This window comes from Doryrhamphus excisus, chromosome 3, assembly GCF_030265055.1.
Source record: "Doryrhamphus excisus isolate RoL2022-K1 chromosome 3, RoL_Dexc_1.0, whole genome shotgun sequence".
Taxonomy (NCBI): domain Eukaryota; kingdom Metazoa; phylum Chordata; class Actinopteri; order Syngnathiformes; family Syngnathidae; genus Doryrhamphus; species Doryrhamphus excisus.
The window spans coordinates 81,501-104,473 of record NC_080468.1 but is presented as its reverse complement, the minus strand read 5'-3'; the positions used below and the strand labels follow the sequence as shown (position 1 = coordinate 104,473).

The 22,973-nt window shown below is 43.5% G+C and overlaps 4 protein-coding genes and 1 long non-coding RNA gene across 7 annotated transcripts in view; 3 read left to right on the top strand and 2 right to left on the bottom strand.

The window, feature by feature from the left end:
• Positions 1 to 270: 270 nt before the first annotated feature.
• On the top strand, positions 271 to 7,617 carry LOC131126475 (ras-related protein Rab-3A-like). Its single transcript, XM_058069058.1, has 5 exons — positions 271 to 387; positions 2,446 to 2,670; positions 2,870 to 2,988; positions 4,564 to 4,688; positions 5,668 to 7,617. Exons 2-5 carry the CDS (start codon positions 2,446 to 2,448, stop codon positions 5,856 to 5,858), a joined length of 660 nt encoding a protein of 219 aa, XP_057925041.1. The 5' UTR covers positions 271 to 387; the 3' UTR covers positions 5,859 to 7,617.
• A 497-nt stretch (positions 7,618 to 8,114) lies between these two features.
• On the bottom strand, positions 8,115 to 9,709 carry LOC131125571 (transcription factor JunD-like). Its single transcript, XM_058067233.1, has one exon. The coding sequence runs from the start codon at positions 9,515 to 9,517 to the stop codon at positions 8,612 to 8,614; it is 906 nt and encodes a 301-aa protein (XP_057923216.1). The 5' UTR covers positions 9,518 to 9,709; the 3' UTR covers positions 8,115 to 8,611.
• Positions 9,710 to 12,127: 2,418 nt separating this feature from the next.
• LOC131125783 (pyroglutamyl-peptidase 1-like) lies at positions 12,128 to 14,954 on the top strand. Its single transcript, XM_058067644.1, has 5 exons — positions 12,128 to 12,223; positions 13,322 to 13,374; positions 13,470 to 13,586; positions 13,689 to 13,921; positions 14,185 to 14,954. Exons 1-5 carry the CDS (start codon positions 12,193 to 12,195, stop codon positions 14,381 to 14,383), a joined length of 633 nt encoding a protein of 210 aa, XP_057923627.1. The 5' UTR covers positions 12,128 to 12,192; the 3' UTR covers positions 14,384 to 14,954.
• Positions 14,955 to 15,464: 510 nt separating this feature from the next.
• Positions 15,465 to 16,283, bottom strand: LOC131125805 (uncharacterized). The gene is made up of 3 exons (XR_009129068.1): positions 15,919 to 16,283; positions 15,762 to 15,858; positions 15,465 to 15,673 (listed from the first exon to the last, which is right to left on the bottom strand). It is a non-coding gene; the product is annotated as an uncharacterized LOC131125805 (long non-coding RNA).
• The window catches only part of LOC131125803 (regulator of nonsense transcripts 1-like), an 11,466-nt gene continuing 4,176 nt past the window's right edge, over positions 15,684 to 22,973 (top strand). For all 3 annotated transcript variants that reach the window (XR_009129067.1, XR_009129066.1, XM_058067685.1), the window contains exons 1-23: positions 15,684 to 16,042; positions 16,275 to 16,411; positions 16,582 to 16,671; positions 16,845 to 17,012; positions 17,087 to 17,267; positions 17,376 to 17,537; positions 17,618 to 17,702; positions 17,837 to 17,935; positions 18,054 to 18,162; positions 18,297 to 18,456; positions 18,662 to 18,780; positions 19,551 to 19,715; positions 19,794 to 19,908; positions 19,978 to 20,121; positions 20,263 to 20,476; positions 20,834 to 20,951; positions 21,255 to 21,411; positions 21,482 to 21,624; positions 21,711 to 21,885; positions 21,962 to 22,043; positions 22,184 to 22,345; positions 22,410 to 22,648; positions 22,746 to 22,865. Coding sequence is in view for 1 of the 3 variants with exons in the window: in XM_058067685.1 (XP_057923668.1) it covers positions 15,878 to 16,042; positions 16,275 to 16,411; positions 16,582 to 16,671; positions 16,845 to 17,012; positions 17,087 to 17,267; positions 17,376 to 17,537; positions 17,618 to 17,702; positions 17,837 to 17,935; positions 18,054 to 18,162; positions 18,297 to 18,456; positions 18,662 to 18,780; positions 19,551 to 19,715; positions 19,794 to 19,908; positions 19,978 to 20,121; positions 20,263 to 20,476; positions 20,834 to 20,951; positions 21,255 to 21,411; positions 21,482 to 21,624; positions 21,711 to 21,885; positions 21,962 to 22,043; positions 22,184 to 22,345; positions 22,410 to 22,648; positions 22,746 to 22,862 (3,306 nt within the window). In the remaining 2 variants the exon portion in view is untranslated. The remainder of the gene's footprint in view (positions 16,043 to 16,274; positions 16,412 to 16,581; positions 16,672 to 16,844; positions 17,013 to 17,086; positions 17,268 to 17,375; positions 17,538 to 17,617; positions 17,703 to 17,836; positions 17,936 to 18,053; positions 18,163 to 18,296; positions 18,457 to 18,661; positions 18,781 to 19,550; positions 19,716 to 19,793; positions 19,909 to 19,977; positions 20,122 to 20,262; positions 20,477 to 20,833; positions 20,952 to 21,254; positions 21,412 to 21,481; positions 21,625 to 21,710; positions 21,886 to 21,961; positions 22,044 to 22,183; positions 22,346 to 22,409; positions 22,649 to 22,745; positions 22,866 to 22,973) is intronic.

Sequence of the window (22,973 nt, the reverse complement as noted above, 5' to 3'; positions counted from 1 at the left end):
TATATATATATATAGTATTATATATTATATTAATATATTTTAAAACATGACAAAAATGCAACCACCCCTGTCATTTGACAGATATGCTATTTTAAAATTAAGTAGAAAATTGCATATATGTCATATATGGCATATATTTGCTTTATTCTGTGTTAAAACCTCAAACTCTTCATATTATTATAGGTAGGGGTGGGGCTGCTCGTGCTTTAGCAAGTACTTCTTTCTGATTGGTGGATTCTCTTGTCAACCATTCTATTATTTTTTTTGGGCCAATACCCAGGTCGTCCGGGCCTGTCAATCAAGAAAGCGCACGCTCTACTGCAGGTGCAAAGCTGGGCTCCGGGCTAACTGCTGCAGCGAAGCGGAGGATAAAACAAGAATTTCACGGTAAAACTTCACCAATGTGTGATTGCGTTGCTTTTGATGCATTGACAGTAGCTACAGACCCGAATATAATAGTTGATGGAACGCCAGCTCGTCGGTTTGAAGTGAATTTTTAGCCGTAAATAAGGTAGAGTAACCTTCATTTGACATCGCTAGGATGCCTAGCTAGCCCCTCCTGCCAGTTGATAAATATCAACGATGCTCTAGCTGTCATATCATATCATATCAAATATCAACCCTTATCCATTATTCTCTTTTAAATACATACATGCTTTATATATTCGTCGTATTCGTGCCGTAAAACCGAACACATTTGCCATGCTGACTGGCAAAATGCACCAAAATGGTCATTGGACACATCTCTGTTGACTAGCTTGTTGACTTGGGGCAAGATGGAAACGTATGTCATATTGTGTATGAAACGTTGACACGTTTCGTCACGTTATTCCTCATGGGTCCGTGTGGAATAAAGACGGTCTAGTCAACCATATGGTCGTCCATGTTTGGCTAACCCAACCCTCCGTGGAGCTCCTGCTTGGCTGCGTGGAGTCAGACAGTTTATCTGATGCTTAGCCTGCTAAGCCGTGCTACTTCCGTCGTGTCGTCGTGTCGTCTTGCCGTCTGAGCATGGGTGCACTCACTATTGTTATGTTACTTCAAAACTGTTGCTGTATTTGATCCAATACCAAAAAAATAAATGCTTTGTTCGGATTGACACTGCCAGAGATCAATATGTTTGTTATTGTGGTTGTAGTTTGCACTGGTAGAATTGTACAGCCTAATAATAATAATATTGTTTTTCTTGTTATTATGTGGACGTTCCACCACTACAGTACGTTTATTGTGTGAGAAGGCAAAGTAAGTTAAGACGAGTGTATTATTGTATCTTATCACATGTCATATATTCACTGAACCGCGTTTGCAAAGACCAGAGACTTCCTGTATCTCGCCAAAAAGGATTTCACGGTGGGCTGCTGTTTTCCAGCCTTATTGCATCAAGTCACAAGAGTCTATTTGATGACCACGGTGTCATGGCAACACAATTTGTTGGTGTAAACTGCCATGCTGCCCTCTTGTTTCTCTCTCCCGTGGTGCTAATTTGGTACAAAATGAAACACAAAAGAGATACTAGGACATAATAAGAATAAGATGGTGGGTGATGACCATATGACAGCTTTCATTCTACATGTAAAAAACAGCTTTGGTCAGTTTGAACGGCACTGTCACAGAAAGTCCAACTGACAGTTTTTCACCTTTACACGCAGCATCGTTTTGTTGTAGCTATTGTTCACTTTTTGATGGCAGTAGCTGCACTTGAAGTAGCATGAGTGATCGGCATCCAGTAGCTTTATCTACATGTGCATGCGCTTTAAAATACTGGTTGTGCTGTTGGTGTAAACTTCATGTAATTTGCTTATTACCGATATTGTGCCATTGGTTCGGCTATTTGTTGGTCCTTCGCCACCTGACGATTATTTCCCGGCTTCACTGGATGGTGTTGTTTCCTGATGAGAGGGATCTCCAATCATCAGCTAATGCTCAAAGACAAGGTGCGATGAACACTAGTCATCTTTGAGCATGAAGCGAAGAAACATGCTCGGATTAGAGGCATTCTGAATAGTCCAGTTGCGATGGATTCTTAGCTTGGCTTTAGTTCACTATGAACCATGTGCACGTGCGTGCGTGTACAGTATGTGCTCTCATAGCTTGTCCAATAATAGAGCTGTGTCCTCCTACACTACTCCAGACTGTCACTGTGTGTTACTACATTTGGATGCTGAGTGTTTCCAGCAACTCTCATGGCAACACGTTTTCCTTCATGGAGATCAGCTCACATCTAATCTCAAGTTTAACTAACATCAATTATTGACAATGATGAAATATGTGCTCTTCACAGGGCCGGAATGTGTTGTAAATTTATTGGAACTGTGGCCAATAAATCTTAATAGGTACATCCCTGGTTTGTAATTATGGACTGATCCACCCTTTGTACATAGGAACCTGCTGTTTTCTCAAGCAACTCCCTAGTTACCCATCACTTTGATCTCTCTCCCTGGCTAGATGGCGTCTGCAAATGCCACATACGGACAAAAGGAGTCCTCGGACCAGAACTTTGACTACATGTTTAAAATCCTCATCATTGGCAACAGCAGCGTCGGGAAAACATCCTTCCTTTTCCGCTATGCTGACGACTCGTTCACGCCGGCCTTCGTCAGCACAGTTGGCATCGACTTCAAGGTGAAGACCATCTACAGGAACGACAAGAGGATAAAGCTGCAGATCTGGGTGAGGAGAGGTCCATTGACGTTTAGGATCTCAGAGGTTCTGGCTTATGTCTCCCATCCTTTACATGTCCACTGACAACCTCAAAGTGTGCTTAAAATGACACCACACAATCTGTGACCACTCAGTACGCAATACTTCATGTGCCCCCTTGGTGGGAAGAAAAATAGTGATAAGGTTGTTTGCTGGTGTGTTGGTGCAGGACACAGCCGGCCAGGAACGCTATAGGACCATCACCACGGCGTATTACAGAGGCGCCATGGGCTTCATCCTCATGTATGACATCACCAACGAGGAGTCATTTAACGCTGTGCAAGACTGGTAAGGGGACGAACACCAAACCTTCTGTTGCGTGACACCACCTTATTTGTTGTTGTTGTAGCTGCCTGCAACTACACAAACCACTTTTATTTGCTAACCTAATACTTGATTGGTGGTGGCCAGTCTGATGACAGACTTGATATTACTATGCAAATACTCAATATCATGGAACCAGTCACCTGAATGGACTAAAACTGTTGTATTCAATGTGTTGTTTTACCAGCCAAATAAGTCTGTTAAATATTTGAGTACTTTATTTGAAACCTGTCTGGTCGCCTTGTCAGTAGCTTCACCAATATACCTGTGCAGAAAAACTATATCAAGCATCAGTGAAAAAAAACATTACATATGCAATAATTTAGAACTCCAGTACATCACACTTGGGCATCCTTCTACTATTTTGGTTACCTTATGTATAGGGGTGTGCAATACCATTAACTACCTGCTCGGCCATCCATCCATTTTCTATGCCGCTTATCCTCACTCGAGTCGCGGGTATGCTGTAGCCTAATCCCAACGGTCTTCGGGCGAGAGGCGAGGTACACCCTGGACTGGTTGCCAGACAACATACTATACTAATGAACAGAGTACCTGTATATGTGGGGATATCACATGGTTTGTCTGGTATCAGGCCAGGTATCATGCCCCCTTCGGTCTCGGGCTGATACTGGCACCGAAGGTCGAGGGCTGATACTGGCACGCGGGGGCATGATACTGGGCCTGATACCAGACAAACCATGTGATGATCTTATTATCACATACTATTTAATCATGAGCTTATTATCGGCAAATTAACAGCAAATAAAATTTAATGGTACAGGGAAGTTGTAGCCAACACCTTTCCTGACACAGAGCAAATCTGTTTAGCATGTAAGGGCATTTAGATCAACAATACTATCTGCCCCAATGGCTGGACGGGACAAAAAAAAAAAAATCATGAGCTTATTATCACATACTATTTAATCAAAAGACCATTTGGTTTCCAGAAAATGTTCAGTTTATTACATGTATTATATCTAAACAGTGTAAACACAATAATTGCAAAAATATTTCAACAATAATATTTTATCAACAGTCTTATCTTATCAATGTCTGACAATTAAAGTTCCATTAATCAAGTTTGAGTTTTTTGACTGGAGCAGCACTAGGAATATTTATAGTTACAGTGACATTTCCTGTCACATGCGCGGAGTTTAGAAAGTTTAGAAAGACCAGGAGCCCACTTCATGACCTGGGCTCCTGCGCTGTTCTCTGATTGGTTGTTTCACGGGCACGATACCAGAGCAGCGTGCTCTGCGTGGACAGCTACGGGGGCTGATACTGGACATGGTTAAACTCTATATTTTATCAGTATCATTGCCCTGGGCTTTGACACAGTATCATTTCGGCCTTTTCCCGTATCATTCATGGGCGCTTTCTAGAGTACAGGGCCAATTAATACTGTAGTATGTGATAATAATATAATATAAAATACTTGCAACTAAATCAATTTTCCGCTTTCACATTTAAACATCATAGCCTTAATGTGTTTGTGTGTGTGTGTGTGTGCGTGTGTGTGCACGCGCTTACCCACAGGTCCACTCAGATCAAGACTTACTCGTGGGACAATGCTCAGGTGCTGCTGGTGGGAAACAAGTGTGATATGGAGGATGAACGTGTGGTGGCCACAGAGAGAGGCCGGCAGCTGTCAGAACAGCTTGGTAAGTGGAGGTGTGGTTGGCTACTCGCATGTCACAACCCCTGGTAATAAAGCCATCATGTGGTCCTATGGAGAGAGAGACGATAATCGTGACAAAGTGGCTGGCATATATAAAATCAGGTTACAGTATATACATCTGTCTTGTATAAAAGATATTTTTGTCTTTATTTGGCCATTATTCACCAATACCATTGAATAGTTTGTTGTAAACAGCAATAAGACAATAGTAACATGCGTGTGATTCACACCAATAGCTGAGTAGTGCAACTCGTTGCTGGGTAATTTGGATTTAGGTGATATTGCAAAGGTTTAGATCCAAATATGCATCATCACAAAATAGCTCATTATGATGCCGTGAATGCATATTTGTAGATATTTTACTCTTCTATTATTCAGTTGCTATAATGGTGTGATGTTGGATTGGGCTTTTAAGCACGATATCAAAACAAACATCCATCCATCCATTTTCTATTAACGCTTATCCTCACAAGGGTTGCCGGAATGCTGGAGCCTATCTCAACTGTCTTCAGGCAAGAGGCGGGGTACACCCTGGACTGGTGGCCAGCCAATCACAGGGCACATATAGACAAACAACCATTCACACTCGCATTCATACCTATGGACAATTTGGAGTCGCCACTTAACCTAGCATGTGGGAGGAAACTCGCAGAAAACCCAAGCACGCGTGGGAAGAGCATGCAAACTCCACATAGAGATGTCCCAGCGGGGTATCGAACCCGGGTCTCCTAGCTGTGTGTGCCTGGGCTGTGTGTACTGCATATACAGTATATGAAATTGTGTTTATATATATATATATATATATATATATATATATATATATATATATATATATATATATATATATATATAGTATTAGGAAACCCGAATCATGACAATGACATGGAGACTAGTGTCTTGTCATGTAGGTCACAATGGAATATTTAACTCTCTATTCTCTGTCGCCCCCTTTTGGCTGTCAGGTTTTGAGCACTTTGAAGCAAGCGCCAAAGACAACATTAACGTAAAGCAGACCTTTGAGAGGCTGGTGGACATCATCTGCGAGAGAATGTCTGAGAGTCTGGACAACAACGATCCCACTGTCACCGGCGCCAAACAAGGGCCGCAGCTCACCGATCAGCCGCAGAGGTCCCATCAGGACTGTGCTTGCTAAATGCGTCCCGTACACACACACTACACAAAATCTGTTGTCCGCATATCCATATAACTTTTTACATTCATGTTATCATTTGATGTCATGTAAACCTGCACAGATTGACATGAGAAACACAAACGCAGGAGCTGAGATTATCAATCCATCGTCATTCTATCCTCATGATAATCCCAAAGATGAGCTGTTTTCAGGTCCATTTCACCAAGAAATCTCATCCTCACTTGTGCAGCAAACACTACATCGTGCTACTTTAGTCACAGGCTGAGCGCCCTTTACATCGCCCTGTTTGCATGCACGTCCACATGCACCGTGCTGTATTTGAACACGCTTTTTAAAGAGGCAGCAGTTATCAACCCTTATTGTACTATGCTCATGAGGTCATAGCCCAGATCCCACGATCGACACTTTAAGTCCATAATGAGTACACGACAGTATAGGTTATCGTTTGCTGAGCAGTTTATTCCAAGCGTGATTGGATTTGGTCACATGATATCATTGATCCATCCAGAACTACTAAGCTTTACACCCAACAGGGTAGTTTGAAAGAATATCTGATTATTTAGTTCATTTGTTTGCGCCTTCCTAGCTTTTTAACTTTTTTTTTTTTTAATCTGTGTTTACGAGAGCCTGCAGTGGACAGCAACATCTTTTTTTTTGGTAATCCAGTCTGGTGCTGCATCCACTCAGTGTTCATAGTGGGGTTTTTTTAAACATTATTTTTCGAGAAGGGATATGAAAGAGATGAGTGTATAAATGTTTAAATAAAAAAAAAAAAAAACGTCAATAGCTCTGCGTTTTAAAATGCTTATGAATACAGAAGTAACTTATTATACATAACGAAGATATTTCCACTGTTGGATTCCTTGCTGTGCTTTAGGGTGCATGTTGTTGGTGTTGACTATCTGACCTGTGAGGGTTCAAACCTTCATACGCTTCTCCTTTCACTGCGTACGACATAAACATGATCCACCACTGACCCGTCAGCACCATCAACTTGCACGCGGTCGACTTGAACGGAACATAGTGTCTGACGCATGTTTAACGTTGAATCTGCAGTTTACTTTTGTATGCCCGTGTGTGCAGTGCAGTCGTGTGTCCACCGATGTGAGAAAATGTTGACACATATTTTATATTATTTATAACTTATTTATTTGACATGTCTCGTTCTTCCTGTTATGCTTTCCAAAGAGAGTTTCTCCCGGCTTTTTTTTTGTTTTGTTTTGTTTTTTTTTTAACATGTTGGCGTTTACAAGCTTGATGTACATCCTGGGGAGGAGAGAGTTCAAACATTCCAGTCATTGGTGGGCAGCTTGTTTGTCTTTTCATATCAGTTATGTAACGTTTAAGACATGCCAGTGTAAAAGCAGACTGTTCTCACAGAGCAATAAGAGGTTCTTATTATTTCCTCTACGCCCAAATATCAGCAAAACAACCCTGCTGATTCTTTCCACACACGTCCTGTAATAGACGCCTCTAATTGTTCTGTCCACAGAGCCAAATGTAGAGCTAATTGGAAAAGACAGCAAACCGACAACGCTAAAATAATCACTTTTGGACTGTGCGTGTTTCTATTATTTGTGTTTTACTACGGCTGCAGACGTGCAGCTGACTCAAGAACACCCTCCCTGCCCCCCAGTCATAACTCTTGTAAATAGCCTTTTTCTGCCGGTCTGGTATTAGTTGTGTGAATCGTGCTGTAATAACTGTAATGCCAGATTTGCCCAAATGAGGGATCAATAAATAAATCCTAGCAGCTGGATTTTGTTGAAGTGCTACAATTATTCATTCATTCATTCATTTTCTACCGCTTTTTCCTCACTAGGGTCGCGGGGGATGCTGGAGCCTATCCCAGCTGTCTTCGGGCGAGAGGCGGGGTACACCCTGGACTGGTGGCCAGCCAATCACAGGGCACATATAGACAAACAACCATTCACACTCACATTCATACCTATGGACAATTTGGAGTCGTCAATTAACCTAGCATGTTTTTGGAAGTGCTACAATTAATTGCTCCCAAATGTTAATTCATGTAGTGTCTGCACAGCTTGTTCTTCTTTTGTCCAGCAGAGGGTGTCACAATCCATAATGTCAGCATTTCTCAATTTATGGAGGCGTTGCCCAACATTTATTGAGCAATGACAATTAAATGTCTCAAAAAGTCTACATCTAAGTTCATCATGTAGCTTCTGCCATCCAGTGGAAGATCATAATTCATTATCAGTACATTGTAAAGTGAAAACACTTAAAAGGCTTACCTTTAGTAATGTAGTGAATTTAATAAATGTCAGGTAGAGTGATGAGAATCCACCATATGAATACAAGTACATTCACGGGAGGCTACTAAGCAGCCACCACGGAGACAAACACTGTACATACATTGTATAGTATACAACAGCTACAAAACATGCATGTGTCCATTAAAAAAAACAAGTAAATATGACCAGGAGGTATAATAAATGTTTCAGTAAATAAAATATATATGTATTTGTCATTGCTAAGTGCATTGTGTAAACAAGTAAGGCTGTATGTATATATATATTTATATATACACAAGTATATACACAGTTGAATGGCAGCACTTGTAGAGATTGTCCAGCTTCCACATAAACACTTGGTGCTGCATGACTTCCATAACCTTTGACCTTTCATTTCCAGCTCGGGCCTGTCAGGCACACCCACCTGCTGGGTGGATCTGCACTAGGAACTTCATGAAAGACCTCATAAGGATTTCCAAGAGTCAAGCACTAGCAGAATTAGTAAGCTTGGACTTGGTTTGGTAAAAGTTGGCATCCACTGTTGACGTGGCTCATCACCTTTTGCTTCAGCTGGGCGACCTGCTCCCTGAGGACGCTGGCTGTTGACGCCAGCTCGGTGTTCTGCGTCTTCAGGGTCTTCACTTTGTCCTCAAGCCGAGAGATCCTCTCAAGTTTCCGCTTGCGGCACTTGGAGGCTGCTATCCGGTTGCGCAGCTTTTTCCTCTCCGCCTTAATACGCTCCTGGTTGTCCATGTCAATCGGCGACAGAGGCGGGCTGTCGCCGAGGCTCTGCATGTCCGGAACTGTCTGGGGCTCGTCCTTCACGATGCCGCCGGACTGGAGCCGCGATAAGGCGGAGGCGGTTGCTGCCTGTTGCTGCGGGCTGAGATGGGACGGAGGCGGCGGGAAGGGGATGGTGTCCGTGGAGTAGTTGATGGTGGTGGAGCCCAGCGGGCTGGCGGCATAGCCGTTCAAGGTGGTATACACCGGAAGATCAGACGTCTGCAGCCCGGAGGATCCCACCGTGCCGGAAGCGCCGAGGAGCTCCAGTCTGTCCACCGAGACGCAGGCCGCCTCGCTCAGCTGGTTCTGCTTGTGGAGATCCTCCAGAGCTTTGACGAAGCCTTCGGCGAACTCCTGCTCGTCGCTGGCGGACTTCGGGTAGAGGAACTGGGATGCCGGGTTGTTGGACTGGATGATGAGGCGTTCCAGGTCCGGGGACGCCAATTTGAGAAGCCCCAAGTCTGGTGAGTTGAGGAGGCCGTCGGCGTCGCGGAGCGGATTGGTCTTCAGCTCGGAGGTGTGTTCGTCCAGGTTGATATGAATGTCCTTCTTCATCATGGTGGTACGAGGATAGACAGTGAAGGAGGTGAGCACCGTGTCTCCGTAGAGGCTCCTTTCCATTCTACACCCTCACAGGAGGGTGCGCATTCACAAACAGAGTCCAGGAGATATCAGCTGATATCTCCTTTAAACCACCCTATTGTGTACCGATGTGTGTGCCGACCAACACCTGGAGGCTCTCCGACCTCCTCGATTAGTTCCTTCTTCCTTGTGGCACGACTGCTATGCACTGATCGCTTTCTAGCCCTAAAAATTCCATTATGTCACCCTGGAGCGCGCAGATTGGTTCAAAATGACGTGCGTTTCCGGTTTCATTTGAATAAGGGGCAGGGCCCGGCCATTGTTGCCATGGAGAGTCTAGGTAAACTACAAACAGTGCAATGCATTGTGGTTTGATGTCATAGCATAAAAAAGCTCAAGAGAGAGACTGGGCGGGGAAGGTGTGAGAGGAACCACAACCAGACCTTCAATAACACAACTCCTCATAATGTAAAGCACATTCACGGACAAATGTTAGCCATCACAGTCAAAACACATGAATCCAAGAGAGACACTTTGACAAACGCCACAACAGGAAACTCCTCAAATACTCTCAGAAGGAACGTGCAAATAAGAACGAGACAACAAAAAGAGGAATCCATGTAAATATTTCCCAGAAATGAAGAAAAGTCAATCACATGACATCCTAGACTAGCATCTCGTTCGAGTTCTATAGATTTAGAGCAGATTTTATCCTTAGAAATTGTCCCGCTATATCCATCCAAGCATTTTCTATACTACTTTATCTTCATTAGGGTCAGAGGTGAGCTGGAGCCTATCCCACCAGTCACCAGTCAATCACATGAATGACACAAACAAGCCTCCCCATTCAAAATGTACGTATACTCCTGCGACTACTACTAATAAAGTACTTTCATGCAAATGCACAAATGTTGCCGTATGTGACTAGCACAGGGACCCTGGAGTGGACCCAACAGTTTCCGAGTGTTGTTATTCTGCCCGTACGCGACAAAGACATCAGCAGTCTGCATCAGCACCACCACTCAGGAGAAAGGGCATCATTAGTTTCCATGGCAACACTGACATAGCAAGTGACGCAGGAGAGACGCAGAAAGGTGAATGGGTTCTGTTAAAGCGACTGACTGCAGTGCAGCTCGTGTAGGCGGCGGGCTGGCTGGCTGGTGGGAGGTGTTATTGTGTGTGTGTGTGTGTGTGTGTGAGTGTGTGGGAGGGTTGTCATTCATAAAGATGAATCAGTGTTGACATTAGTTACATTAGAAGTGTGTATTCCAATAGAAAGTGTCCATCACGAAAAAAAAGTCCCCCACCCTATGCAGAGCATATGTTGTCCACTTTGTAAGAGTGTCCACAGTGTGTGAGTCATTTCGCAACTGGAAGGGTGTGGATTGCACCAGGACTGAAAAAGACCCTTTCCTGCAAAAACTGAGATTAGCTTTGCTTTAATGACTCCAAACCGGGGTCCCCAACCACTGGGGCGTGGCCCACTGAAGTGGCTCGGCAAAATGCATTGGGAGGATAGTCACCTTTTTTATTTATCTTTGAAAATTAAATGCACATGCATTGGACTTAATACACATGGATAATCCATTTATTTCACTCTTATGTCACCTCAGGGTCAATGTGAAGAGTCAAAACTTCCCAGGTCAAAGCTGAATTCAACCGAAATGATTTTGATGTTTACCACTACCACACTACTTCCTATCATCTTCCCATTGAAAATCAACGCTTATTGTGATTCAATGTTCATTTACATATATTTATAAATTGATACATGAAGTAGCATTTTTCTTTCAAAAGGTTGACTGCTCTAAAGCATATATGGTGAATATGTCACCTTGTGTCCTACAGCCTATAAAGTGCCCTTTCACTTACATACACTCCCTTGGGGGAAGCTAAGTGGCTGTACATGTTCTCACCCACGCCCTGTGCATGTTCCTGGCTCAGCTGGATTGAAGTCAAACTAGTCCTGGTTGGGGGGGGGGGGGTATAATTTTAGGGTTGTTGCAGTTCATAGATTAAAATGTGTGTCTCACTCCCCCCCCCCCCCCAATAACCCCTCTCTAAGCAGGAGAACGTGTGTAAAAGTGTGTTGTGCTTGACAAGTCTTTCGTTATTTGTCATTATAACTCATTAGCGATGTGTCTGTCGTGAACGAACCGTCGTTGGGAGCCAATTGAGAGACGATTAGTTTTTTTCCTTGCCTTTTTTTCTGTTAAAGCGTGACGCCATAGGGGCGGGGTTAAACACACAGCACACGGAGGAGTCTTTCAATGCCAATCTTCAGTAAAGAGTGTTTTGTTTTGCACTATTTAATCTGTGTAGTTTGATTGTAACCATTTAGAAATTGGCATGCAGACATGTGTTTTTAATGCTCATTGATGATTTAAATAAATACATTTAACATTTGGCATTGTGTACTTTTTACATTAGTGGCTATTTTTACACAATACACATAATTTGGTCATCACAAAAAAATCTGAGGAGCCACTTGAGAGTCAAAAGAGCCGGTTATTTTTAGTGGCTCTCTAAAAAGAGCCGAGTACTATCACTCATTCGTTCCGTCTTTTCTCAATTTATAATTGTAGTACGCATGCCGGTGCGGTAGGTGGCAGCATAACATAAACTACGTCACTTCCGCTTCACCTTGCGCCAGAAGAGCACCGCATAGCAACTGTTCGGGGGGAGTTAACTCCTCAGGAGTAACGACAAACGAAATGGGCAACAAAAGGAAAGTTTTAGTAACAGGTAAGAGATATTTCCTTAATAAGCGACTGAGTTAATAATGTAAATGAACACGACTTCGTGGCTAAATAACACCCTTAGTGCGGTGGTTATTTGCGCTGTTATGTGTTTATAAAGCCTATTGTTATCAAGGGTAGGCGACACTATAAATTTAGGTATCGATCCAATTCCAAATGAATACTGTACAGGACCGGTATTGCTAATACGGATAGCGATGCTTTTTGTATTATTATGTTGTCTTTTTACCTTTAATTTGATTATCATGAGAAAACAAAATATCTACAAAGTATAGTAATGCAATTATTTCCTTGTATTATATACTAATGTATGAGCAAATAAAGTAATTTATGCAAAATTAAATAAACTATTCATATCCTTTCCTTTTGCCTCCAAAGCCCTGCTGTATCCAAGGGCTGAGTTTGTCAACAAAGTGAACAACCCAACAAAAAAAACTATATTTGTGAAAATAAACATAGAAAATAACAGAAAAATGTCAATCTCATGCTGATTCTCATGCTACTCGCTACAGTAACTACTCTAAATGTGTGTGCCTTAGTTTCTCATTAGTTCTTCATGAGTTCCTCACCACCTACTGTATTTACTGTAAAGTGAGAGCCTACCCTTGATACTATCAACATTTGGATTGAACCACTCACCCCTAATTTCTATTAATATTGCGTTTGGCAAATCTGTTAACAGAAACCGTAATTGTTAAAAATTCTTTATTTTCTTCAACCAAACTGGAGGTCTCCACTTCACTGTTATCAATGTTTAACTTCAGTCCTTAGACTTTGATTTACAAGTCAGGGCAAGGCAAGGAACGTTTATTTATAGAGCACAATTCGTACACAAGGTAATTCATAGTTCTTTACAGAAAAGAAGGGTATGATTACTTCATAAAATTATTCCATAAACACAAAAAATCAGCTAGGTTAGCCTATTTGCTGAGGAAAATCTATCCTCTGTGAAGTTACGAGTGTCATCCAGCTCACATTCGGTGCTCGTAAATAGGCTACGGGGACACCATTACCGTTAGAACGTCATTCAGATGTACATTTTGCATAATAATAAATAATGTAGGAGTTGTGTATTGCTCTGCAGGATTTGAGCCCTTTGGAGAACATGCTGTGAACTCCAGCTGGGTCGCCGTACAGGTAATGGCTTCATGTAACAAGTTGAGGTACTATGTGAATCCAAACAAAATAAGGGCGGTGGATGGGTGACGTGTGTGTGTTTGCGTCACTCACAGGAACTCGAGCGTTTAGGGTTGGGTGATGCTGTAGACCTTCATGTATGTGAGGTGCCTGTGGAGTACCAGGCGGTTCAGAGTCTGCTTCCATCGCTGTGGAAACAGCACAAGCCGCAGGTGATGCAACTCCCGAGTTTGCTACAGTATATGAAATGGTGCGTACTTTCTCATCAAGTTGAAGTAACATTGATGTATCTCCTCTTGGTGTTTTGTCGTCAGTTAGTAGTCCATGTAGGTGTCTCTGGCTTAGCTACCAGTGTCACCCTGGAACAATGTGGGCACAATAAGGGCTATAAACGCCTGGACAACTGCAGCTTCTGTCCAGCTTCCCAATGCTGCGTGGAGGAGGGGCCCGACTGCATCAGCTCTGTGCTGGACATGGAGACGGTCTGCAAGAGGGTCAGTGACTCGGGCCTTGGGGTTGCTGTGTCAGTGTCCAAGGATGCTGGAAGGTTTGTGATGAAAGCAGGCCAATTTACACCCATCAGTCACATTAGAAAGCTTCATCAACAATTCTTCATTTGTCACAATAATAACTGAATATGTTTTAAATGAATGCAGGGACATTTTCTAATAAAGTAAATCTGCATTACCAGTCACACTCTTGACAGCAACGTCAGATTATATGTGAATTTAAAACAATATTATGCTAAAGATTGTTTTGTACTCTCACTAGGAAGTAAGCAATTTTAACCAGCTTTTGTTCCTATAACAGATATCTGTGTGACTACACCTACTACTCGTCGCTGTTCCTGAGCAAGGGCCGCTGCGCCTTCATCCATGTGCCTCCACTGGGGAACCCCTACAGCAGCCAGGAGCTGGGCAGAGCCCTTCAAGCTGTAGTACAGGAGATGCTGAAACTCCTGGAGGCAGTTAACAACACAGAAGAGCAGCATTGCATACATGCACATTGACATTGACTAACTTGGACCACTATCATTCTTGATAAGATGATGCTGTGGAGTTTTTAACCTCCATAGATATCAATGAGATTAACATTGTAATCCTGCTATCCAATTGTCTGATCGATGAGTTTTGATCTGGATGATAAGCCATAGTAGTAGAAGCCAGGATTCTAGTTTCTTTTAACAAACATCCTTGCATGCAAGCATGTGTTATAATGTGTTCCTATCGCCTCACTCACTTGGGAAATAGATTCCAGTTCATCGTGATCTGGTTCTCATTCAGGTGGTGCAGGGTCGTCAAACTGCGACCGGTTACGTGCAGAGCCTGCAGCGGGCACTGCAGGGGGCATCCTTCATGACTGAGGGCCCTCGTCTGTGTGGTAACAGCTGGGACTTCAACAGGACGTCAGGGAGGATAACATCACTCTTTTGGACCATGCCGCATGTTCCCATGATTTAAATCCCATAGAGAACATTCAGGGATGGATGGCAAGGCACGTTTTTAAAAACTTTTGATTGGCTGATAAAACAGCCTATTTCAGTTTAATTGTTGTTTTCAATAAATTTTTTTTTGAAAGTGTTTTTTGTCACAATCGCCCTTCTTGCTGTTGCATATTGTAGCTCGACTTCAAACCTCATGAAGATCCAAAGATGCAAAAGGAAAATTCTAGCTCTTTTTCAACTGGTCTCATGATTTTGATAGCACTACTGTGTATTTTATTACTGTTTATATGTGGACCAACAGGCCATTTAAACATATTTTTGTTACTTTTTGCTGGTTTTGCACCACACAAATGCATTGGCACTGACTGCAATCTCAGGGAGAATAATATCAACGTTTGCAGGATTAATGATTAGATGTGGCTGAGCATGTCTGCATAATATTATTAAAACTATTATCTCTGCCTTTGTGTCCGCATTCAAAGCTGCAGGACTGTATTTTTTGTCAACGTTTGCATAATTGTGGGATAACGTTTAACTTGAAGCCATAGCCATAGCGAGTTAAAGTCACCCTTCGGGAAAAAAACAGCAATCACTATTAAAAATCGATGTAAATTAATATAAACATCAATTCCTTTCATGAACAAAATTTATTGGAATGAAATAATTCAGAGCAAGTGCAGTGTTTATTTTCGTCACAATATAGAGGGCAGGTGACTTCTAAGAACTGACCTTGATGAATAAACTTAGTCTGAGTTTTTAAATAGAGGGCTGTAATGACGTCAATACGACGTTCCAATTCACTTCGCTCGTGTCCTCTGGCCTCCTTTCCTTCCCTCGTCTCCTCCGAATTACTTCCTGTGGGAAACAAGTGGTCGTGAGGAAGAAGGTTACAAAAGCTAAATAGGACGCTGCCATCGTCAAGCCCTCATCTGCTGTAGCTCACCGCCAGTGTTTGTCACTCTGTCATCCACACTTTTCCTCGCTTTCGGCATAATTCTTGGACAGCGGCCGCGTGTGGTTTATTTATTTTAAAAATACTCCTACCAGGACAACAAAAACATGAGTGTGGAGGCGTACGGGCCGAGCTCACAGACTCTTACCTTCCTGGACACCGAGGAAGCAGAGCTGCTGGGAGCAGACACTCAGGGCTCTGAATACGACTTCACCGATTTTACCCTGCCGAGCCAGACCCAAGGCCAGACCCAGAGCCACCTAGACCACCAGGTGTGTGTCGGTAACCCGTCTCGTTTGTTGTCAAATGTCAGTTTTCTACTGTGTTTACACAAAATGCTAACTGGCTAACGTTAGCCATCAACATCAACTAGCCACGTCCGGTTAGCATGATGACGTTTTCAATCTGTCGCCATGCTTTTATCTTGGTAGTGAACTAGCACAGTTAGCAAGACAGGTTTTAATCTTATATTTCCAGTAATATTGTTTGATTGTGTATCCCTAGGTTAACGGCCCTGGAGGTATCCTGCAAAATGGAGACGACCCTGTGGTCAAAGCTAGTCAGTTGCTGGCAGAGTTGAACTTTGAGGAGGATGAGGAGGACACCTACTATACCAAGGACCTCCCTATACATGCTTGCAGGTAAAAACAGAAACATCAGATTTATTATGTATGCTATCTAGCTATTTGATTATGCTTTTACTGCCATCTTATTGTACTGTATAAGTTGCAATGTAAAAATGCATTCTTGTAGCTGTATATTTTAAACTGCAATAAGTGCAATACTTGAATTATACTGAATTATATTTTAGTTACTGTGGGATTCACGATCCAGCATGTGTGGTATACTGCAACACCAGCAAGAAGTGGTTCTGTAATGGCCGTGGAAACACCTCTGGCAGGTATGTATTTTCATTTATAGGAATCATGTACTGCCGATATTTTACAAATCCTGGATAAATGAGAAAAGTTACAGCTTTGCAGATTCGCTAATAATGTGTTATTGTCGTAGCAGAAGTGCAGCACACACAACACATCCTCCACTTTGTGTATTCGTTGTCATTTCAACCTCTAGTCACATTGTGAACCACCTGGTGAGAGCAAAGTCCAAGGAGGTGACCCTGCATAAAGATGGCCCGCTGGGGGAAACTGTGCTGGAGTGCTACAACTGTGGCTGTCGTAATGTCTTCCTGCTGGGCTTCATCCCTGCAAAGGCTGACTCGGTGGTGGTGCTTCTGTGCAGGTTAGGCTGCTGGTGCCAAACTGTGGTCAATAATTAAAACCGAACCAAAAATAGCATGTTTGTTTGCTACCCAGACAGCCATGTGCCAGTCAGAGCAGCCTCAAGGACATCAACTGGGACAGTTCCCAGTGGCAGCCTCTCATTCAGGACCGCTGTTTCTTGTCTTGGCTGGTCAAAATTCCCTCAGAGCAGGAGCAGCTCAGGGCCCGTCAGATCACGGCCCAACAGATCAACAAGCTAGAGGAGCTCTGGAAGGTACTACTATCCTGGTGTGCAGGACGCACACCAGGATGCAGGTTTTTTTTGTCCTGTACTTCATCATTTATCTACATGTCTGCGTGTATTTATTTGTGTTCTTGCCAGGAAAATCCTAGTGCAGCCTTGGAAGACCTGGAGAAGCCAGGCGTGGATGAGGAGCCTCAACATGTTCTGCTACGCTATGAGGATGCCTACCAGTACCAGAACATCTTTGGTCCTCTTGTCAAGCTGGAGGCTGACTATGATAAGAAGCTTAAAGAGTCACAGGTATCACATTTACACGGTAATCGTCTCTGGTGGGATACTGTGCTTATTAAGATTTTCAATGTGTTTTGTTTTTTTTGCAGACTCAAGACAATATTACAGTCAGATGGGACCTGGGTTTGAATAAAAAGAGGATTGCTTATTTCACTCTGCCTAAGACAGACTCGGGTGTGTGTTTACAGTTCAGCATCATGCCACGTTTAATTAACTCATGTGGGCTTTACTTGAGATTATTTTTATGACTAAAGTGTTCAATATTAATACCTTTTTTCTTTATCTTCCCTGCTCTCGCTCGAGAGCAGATATGCGACTGATGCAAGGAGATGAAATCTGCCTGAGGTACAAAGGGGATCTGGCTCCTATGTGGAAAGGCATTGGACATGTCATCAAAGTCCCTGACAGTATCCTTTATGAATGATGCCAACAATGTTGTTCAGCGGCTAGTCCATTAGTCTGCATTGTTGAAAAATATTATTTAATCAGAATTTGTCAGGCTTTCCCTTTACTTGTTGCTCTAAGACTACGGTGATGAGATTGCCATCGAGCTGAGGAGCAGTGCTGGCGCTCCAGTGGAGATCCCACACAACTTTCAAGTGGACTTTGTGTGGAAGTCCACATCCTTTGACAGGTAGCAGTTTGTCTCTGTCAAATAATGTACGTATATATCTCAAGCAAGCCAGCATATTAATGCTTATGAGGTTTGCATTAAGGCCTGGCTCGGAGATCTGCAATGCAACTTTATTCTGGTTGTTGTCACGACAGGATGCAGAGTTCTCTGAAGACATTTGCTGTGGATGAGACCTCCGTGTCTGGTTACATCTACCACAAACTGCTTGGCCACGAGGTGGAGGATGTGGTCATCAAGTGTCAGCTACCCAAACGCTTCACTGCGCAAGGACTGCCTGACCTCAACCACTCCCAAGTAAGAGATAAAATGTCATTTTATTGACTTGCAATATAATCCCAAGACCAGGATTTTGTCATTTTAGCAATAATTATAGGATGATAGCCGCACTACGTTATGTTATGTTTACCCATAAGTTAGGTGGAAAAGGTAGTTGTGAAACTGCATGCGGACATCCAGCAGGGTTTGTGTGAATGTGTTTATTTATTTAATTTTTACACAGGTGTATGCAGTAAAGACAGTGTTGCAACGCCCCCTCAGTCTGATCCAAGGTCCGCCTGGCACTGGAAAGACGGTGACCTCTGCCACCATCGTGTACCACTTAGCCAGACAGGGCAATGGGTATGACAGTGTTTTTTTAAGGGTGTGAATAACATTAAAAAAGGCTCTAATAACCTATACAATAAAAATAAAAAACAGGGTTAGCATGAGCAAATCAAACGCTCCTTTTGTTTGACTCATAACTTTTCCCTGAGCTTACATGTAAGCAAACACAGGACTTCTTAGTTAGTGTTTCAGAGGGAGACATTTCACTATATGCTATGCAAACATGCCACCGAGAAAAAACATTGAGCTTCAACACATCAAACCTTATCAACCACCTGAAACACCAGCATCCATCAATCCATCTTCTACCGCTTATCTGAGGTCCGGTCGCGGGGGCAGCAACGTAAGCATGGAATCTTACGTCCACCTAAATCCAGCTCCTCCCAGAGGATCCCAAGGCTTTTTCCAGGGCAGTTGAGAGACAGAGTCTCTCCAACATGTCCTGGTTTTTCCCCCCGAAGCCTTCTACTCGTTGGACGTGCCCTGAACACCTCCCCAGGGAGGCGTTCGGGAAGCACTCTGACCAAATTCTCTCAGATAACTCTGCTTCTCATCCTATTTCTAAGGGAGAGCCCAGCCACCCCAGAAAACATGGTATGATATTGGACAAATCTTCGCGTACAGTTTGTCAAATACAACTTTGTTTGTGTACAAGTAGACAATTAAATCTAAATGTAAAAAATAATATATAATGTTGTTTGTATCGGTCTCGAGAAGAAGGACGTTATTGGTATCCACTATTTATCTATAACCTGCATTTTATGTTCCTCTCCTGTAACCTCCAGACCAGTCCTGGTGTGTGCTCCCAGTAACATTGCTGTGGACCAGTTGACAGAGAAGATCCACCAGACTGGACTCAAAGTGGTGAGACTGTGCGCCAAGAGCAGGGAAGCCATCGACTCTCCCGTGTCTTTCCTGGCTTTGCACAACCAGACACGTAACATGGACAGGTAATGCCGTTTTTAAGAGCATTAGTTTGGTGGACCGCCGTGCTGCACCTGGGTCTCACACCTTTTTTATTTCCATAGTATGCCAGAACTTCAGAAACTCCAACAGCTAAAAGACGAGACTGGAGAGTTGTCTTCCTCTGATGAAAAACGTTACAGGGCTCTACGTCGCACTGCCGAGAGGGAGCTGTTGATGGTATGAAAACCTGACCACTAAGTTGACTCTCCTAGTGGTATCTCACTGGTCCGGTTTGATCCTCTGTAGAATGCTGATGTGATCTGCTGTACCTGTGTTGGGGCCGGTGACCCCCGTCTGGCTAAGATGCAGTTCAGATCAATCTTGATAGATGAGAGCACACAGGCAACTGAGCCAGAGTGCATGGTCCCTGTGGTCCTTGGAGCAAAGCAGGTACCAGCCATATTTGTCCTCCTGGTTGCAGGTGATGGGGATGCCGTGTACGTGGAATGAAACTGATTAATAACATCACAAGATGTTTGTTCATCTGTAGATTAAAATCATAACTTGACAAGGTGACCTCTATCTCCGTAGTTGATTTTGGTGGGTGATCACTGCCAGCTGGGCCCGGTGGTGATGTGCAAGAAAGCAGCCAAAGCAGGACTGTCACAATCTCTCTTTGAGCGTCTGGTAGTTTTGGGGATTCGACCAATCCGTCTGCAGGTTCAGTATCGCATGCACCCGGCCCTCAGTGCCTTCCCCTCCAACATCTTCTATGAAGGCTCACTGCAAAACGGAGTCACTGCTGGTAACTATTTAGTTGGAACCATAGCAATCCCTATTGTGGCTTTCTTTTTGTCTTTTCTTTTTTTCAGCCTGAATTTATGATACTTTGTGTTTTATTCGCTATGGTTATTTACATTTATTAAACCTACGGCTTTAGAAGTATTTGAAATTCATCAGTGGTACTTCAATGTGGAATTATTATTCCACATTGAAGTACCACATTTTACCACTAGGTGTTGCGCTAGACTCAGCAGCCACATTTGAATAGTGCATAAGACTAGCAACAGTACTCAAAACTCCTAAACCACATTGAAGCAAAGACTGTCAACTGTACAATAAGGACGACATTCAACATATCTTTGTATTTTTCTCTGTTTAGGTGACCGTGTGAAGAAAGGCTTTGACTTCCAGTGGCCGCAGCCTGACAAGCCCATGTTCTTTTATGTCACTCAAGGCCAAGAAGAAATCGCCAGCTCTGGAACATCGTACCTCAACAGGTGTTGTACTCCTGTTATATCTGCACTTTCCGATTAGATTACATGTTTGAAACCAAAAAATCTAGGAACACCACCAGCTGACATAGGTTACCAGTAGTGGTTAGTAGCTCAACTTTGCCAAATCACTATCATTTGCTGACAACATACTAACGGGTATTTGCGTGTTACGTTGGCGTAGCTTACATACTCTGCTAACATTCAATTGTTGTCGCCCTCTTGGGAGCTGGAGGAACGTGCTGCATACATACAGTCCAGTTAATGAATGCCATACGCACTCGTGAGAATCTAGTCTTGTTCACACAGAACTGAGGCAGCTAATGTGGAGAAAATAACAACGAGGTTGCTGAAGGCTGGAGCCAAACCTGACCAGATCGGTATCATCACCCCATACGAGGGGCAGAGGTCCTACTTGGTCCAATACATGCAGTTCAGTGGATCCCTTCACACCAAACTATACCAGGTATGTGGATAAGTGTCTCTGAATGGTGAGAGAAAGATGTTACCTTCATAAAGTGTATTTCCTTTTGCAGGAGGTGGAGATTGCCAGTGTAGATGCATTCCAAGGCAGAGAGAAGGACTTCATCATCTTGTCCTGTGTGAGGGCCAATGAGCACCAGGGCATCGGATTCCTCAACGATCCACGCCGTCTTAATGTGGCACTCACAAGAGCCAGGTGGGGGGAAGAAAATACACCGGACTGTTGAATGAGTGTTTTCCATCTCAACACTGATGGTGTGTGCCTGCGTCTACCATATGTAGGTACGGTGTGATCATTGTGGGGAATCCCAAAGCTCTGTCCAAGCAACCCTTGTGGAACCACTTGCTGAACTACTACAAGGAGCAGAAGGTGCTGGTGGAAGGGCCCTTGAACAACCTGAGAGAGAGTCTCATGCAATTCAGCAAGCCCCGCAAGCTGGTCAACACCATCAATCCTGTCAGTTCACTGATTTTCTTTCAGAAAATATTTCTTTTCAGATGCTAAGAGTTTGTCCTGTTATTTGATTTTACAGGGAGGGCGATTCATGAGCACAGCCATGTATGATGCCAGGGAAGCCCTTATTCCTGGATCTGTTTATGATCGCAGCAGCAATGGTGAGCACTTGGCTAAAAACACCAACATTCTTGTTTTTGGAAGATGATAGTGGCTGTAGTTCACACTGTGTTCACTAATATGTGAGTGTGTGTGTGGAGTAGTGGCAATTGGGCATAAAAAAAGACTTGTTCCGTTACAGGGCGTACATCCAACATGTACTTCCAGACCCACGACCAGATTGGAATGATAGGTAGTGGTCTGAATCCCATGACTTCCCTGAACATCCCCATTCCCTTCAGCCTCGTCATGCCCCCTATGCCACCTCCTGGGTACCTCGGTCAGGTCAATGGACAGACAGCAGGTGAGATTTGACAGGTTGTGTGACTTTGCGATATGAGAGGCGTGTAAACTGAGCTCTTCTGCAGGTCGTGGAGGCGGCATGAAGGGAAAAGCTGGTGGAGGGGGCGGCACTCGAGGTAGTCGCCAGAGAAACCGCAGCAACATGGGGAACCACAGCGGAGGGGGCCATATGAGTGGCAGCCAGGCCAGCCAGGACCTGGGCTCCCAGCCCTTCTCCCAGGGGCCTCTGACCCAAGGCTACATCAACATGAGTCAGCCGTCACAGATGAGCCAGCCTGGGCTCTCCCAGGCGGAGCTTTCCCAGGTTTGATCAGCGTGTTGTCGCTTGTGTTTGAGCTGTGCAGACCATTTTGTTGCTTTTCTGAATATCTGATGTTTTTTTTTCGTTTGTTTCATCATAGGACAGTTACCTAGGAGATGAGTTTAAGTCGCAAATTGATGTGGCGCTATCTCAAGACTCCACCTACCAGGGGGAGCGAGCCTACCAGCATGGTGTGACTGGACTGTCCCAGTACTAGACTGTAAGCACTTGACTGTATATATATATATATATATATATATATATATATATATATATATATATATGTATGTGTGTGTGTGTGTGTGTGTGTGTGTGTGGTCTTTGAAAA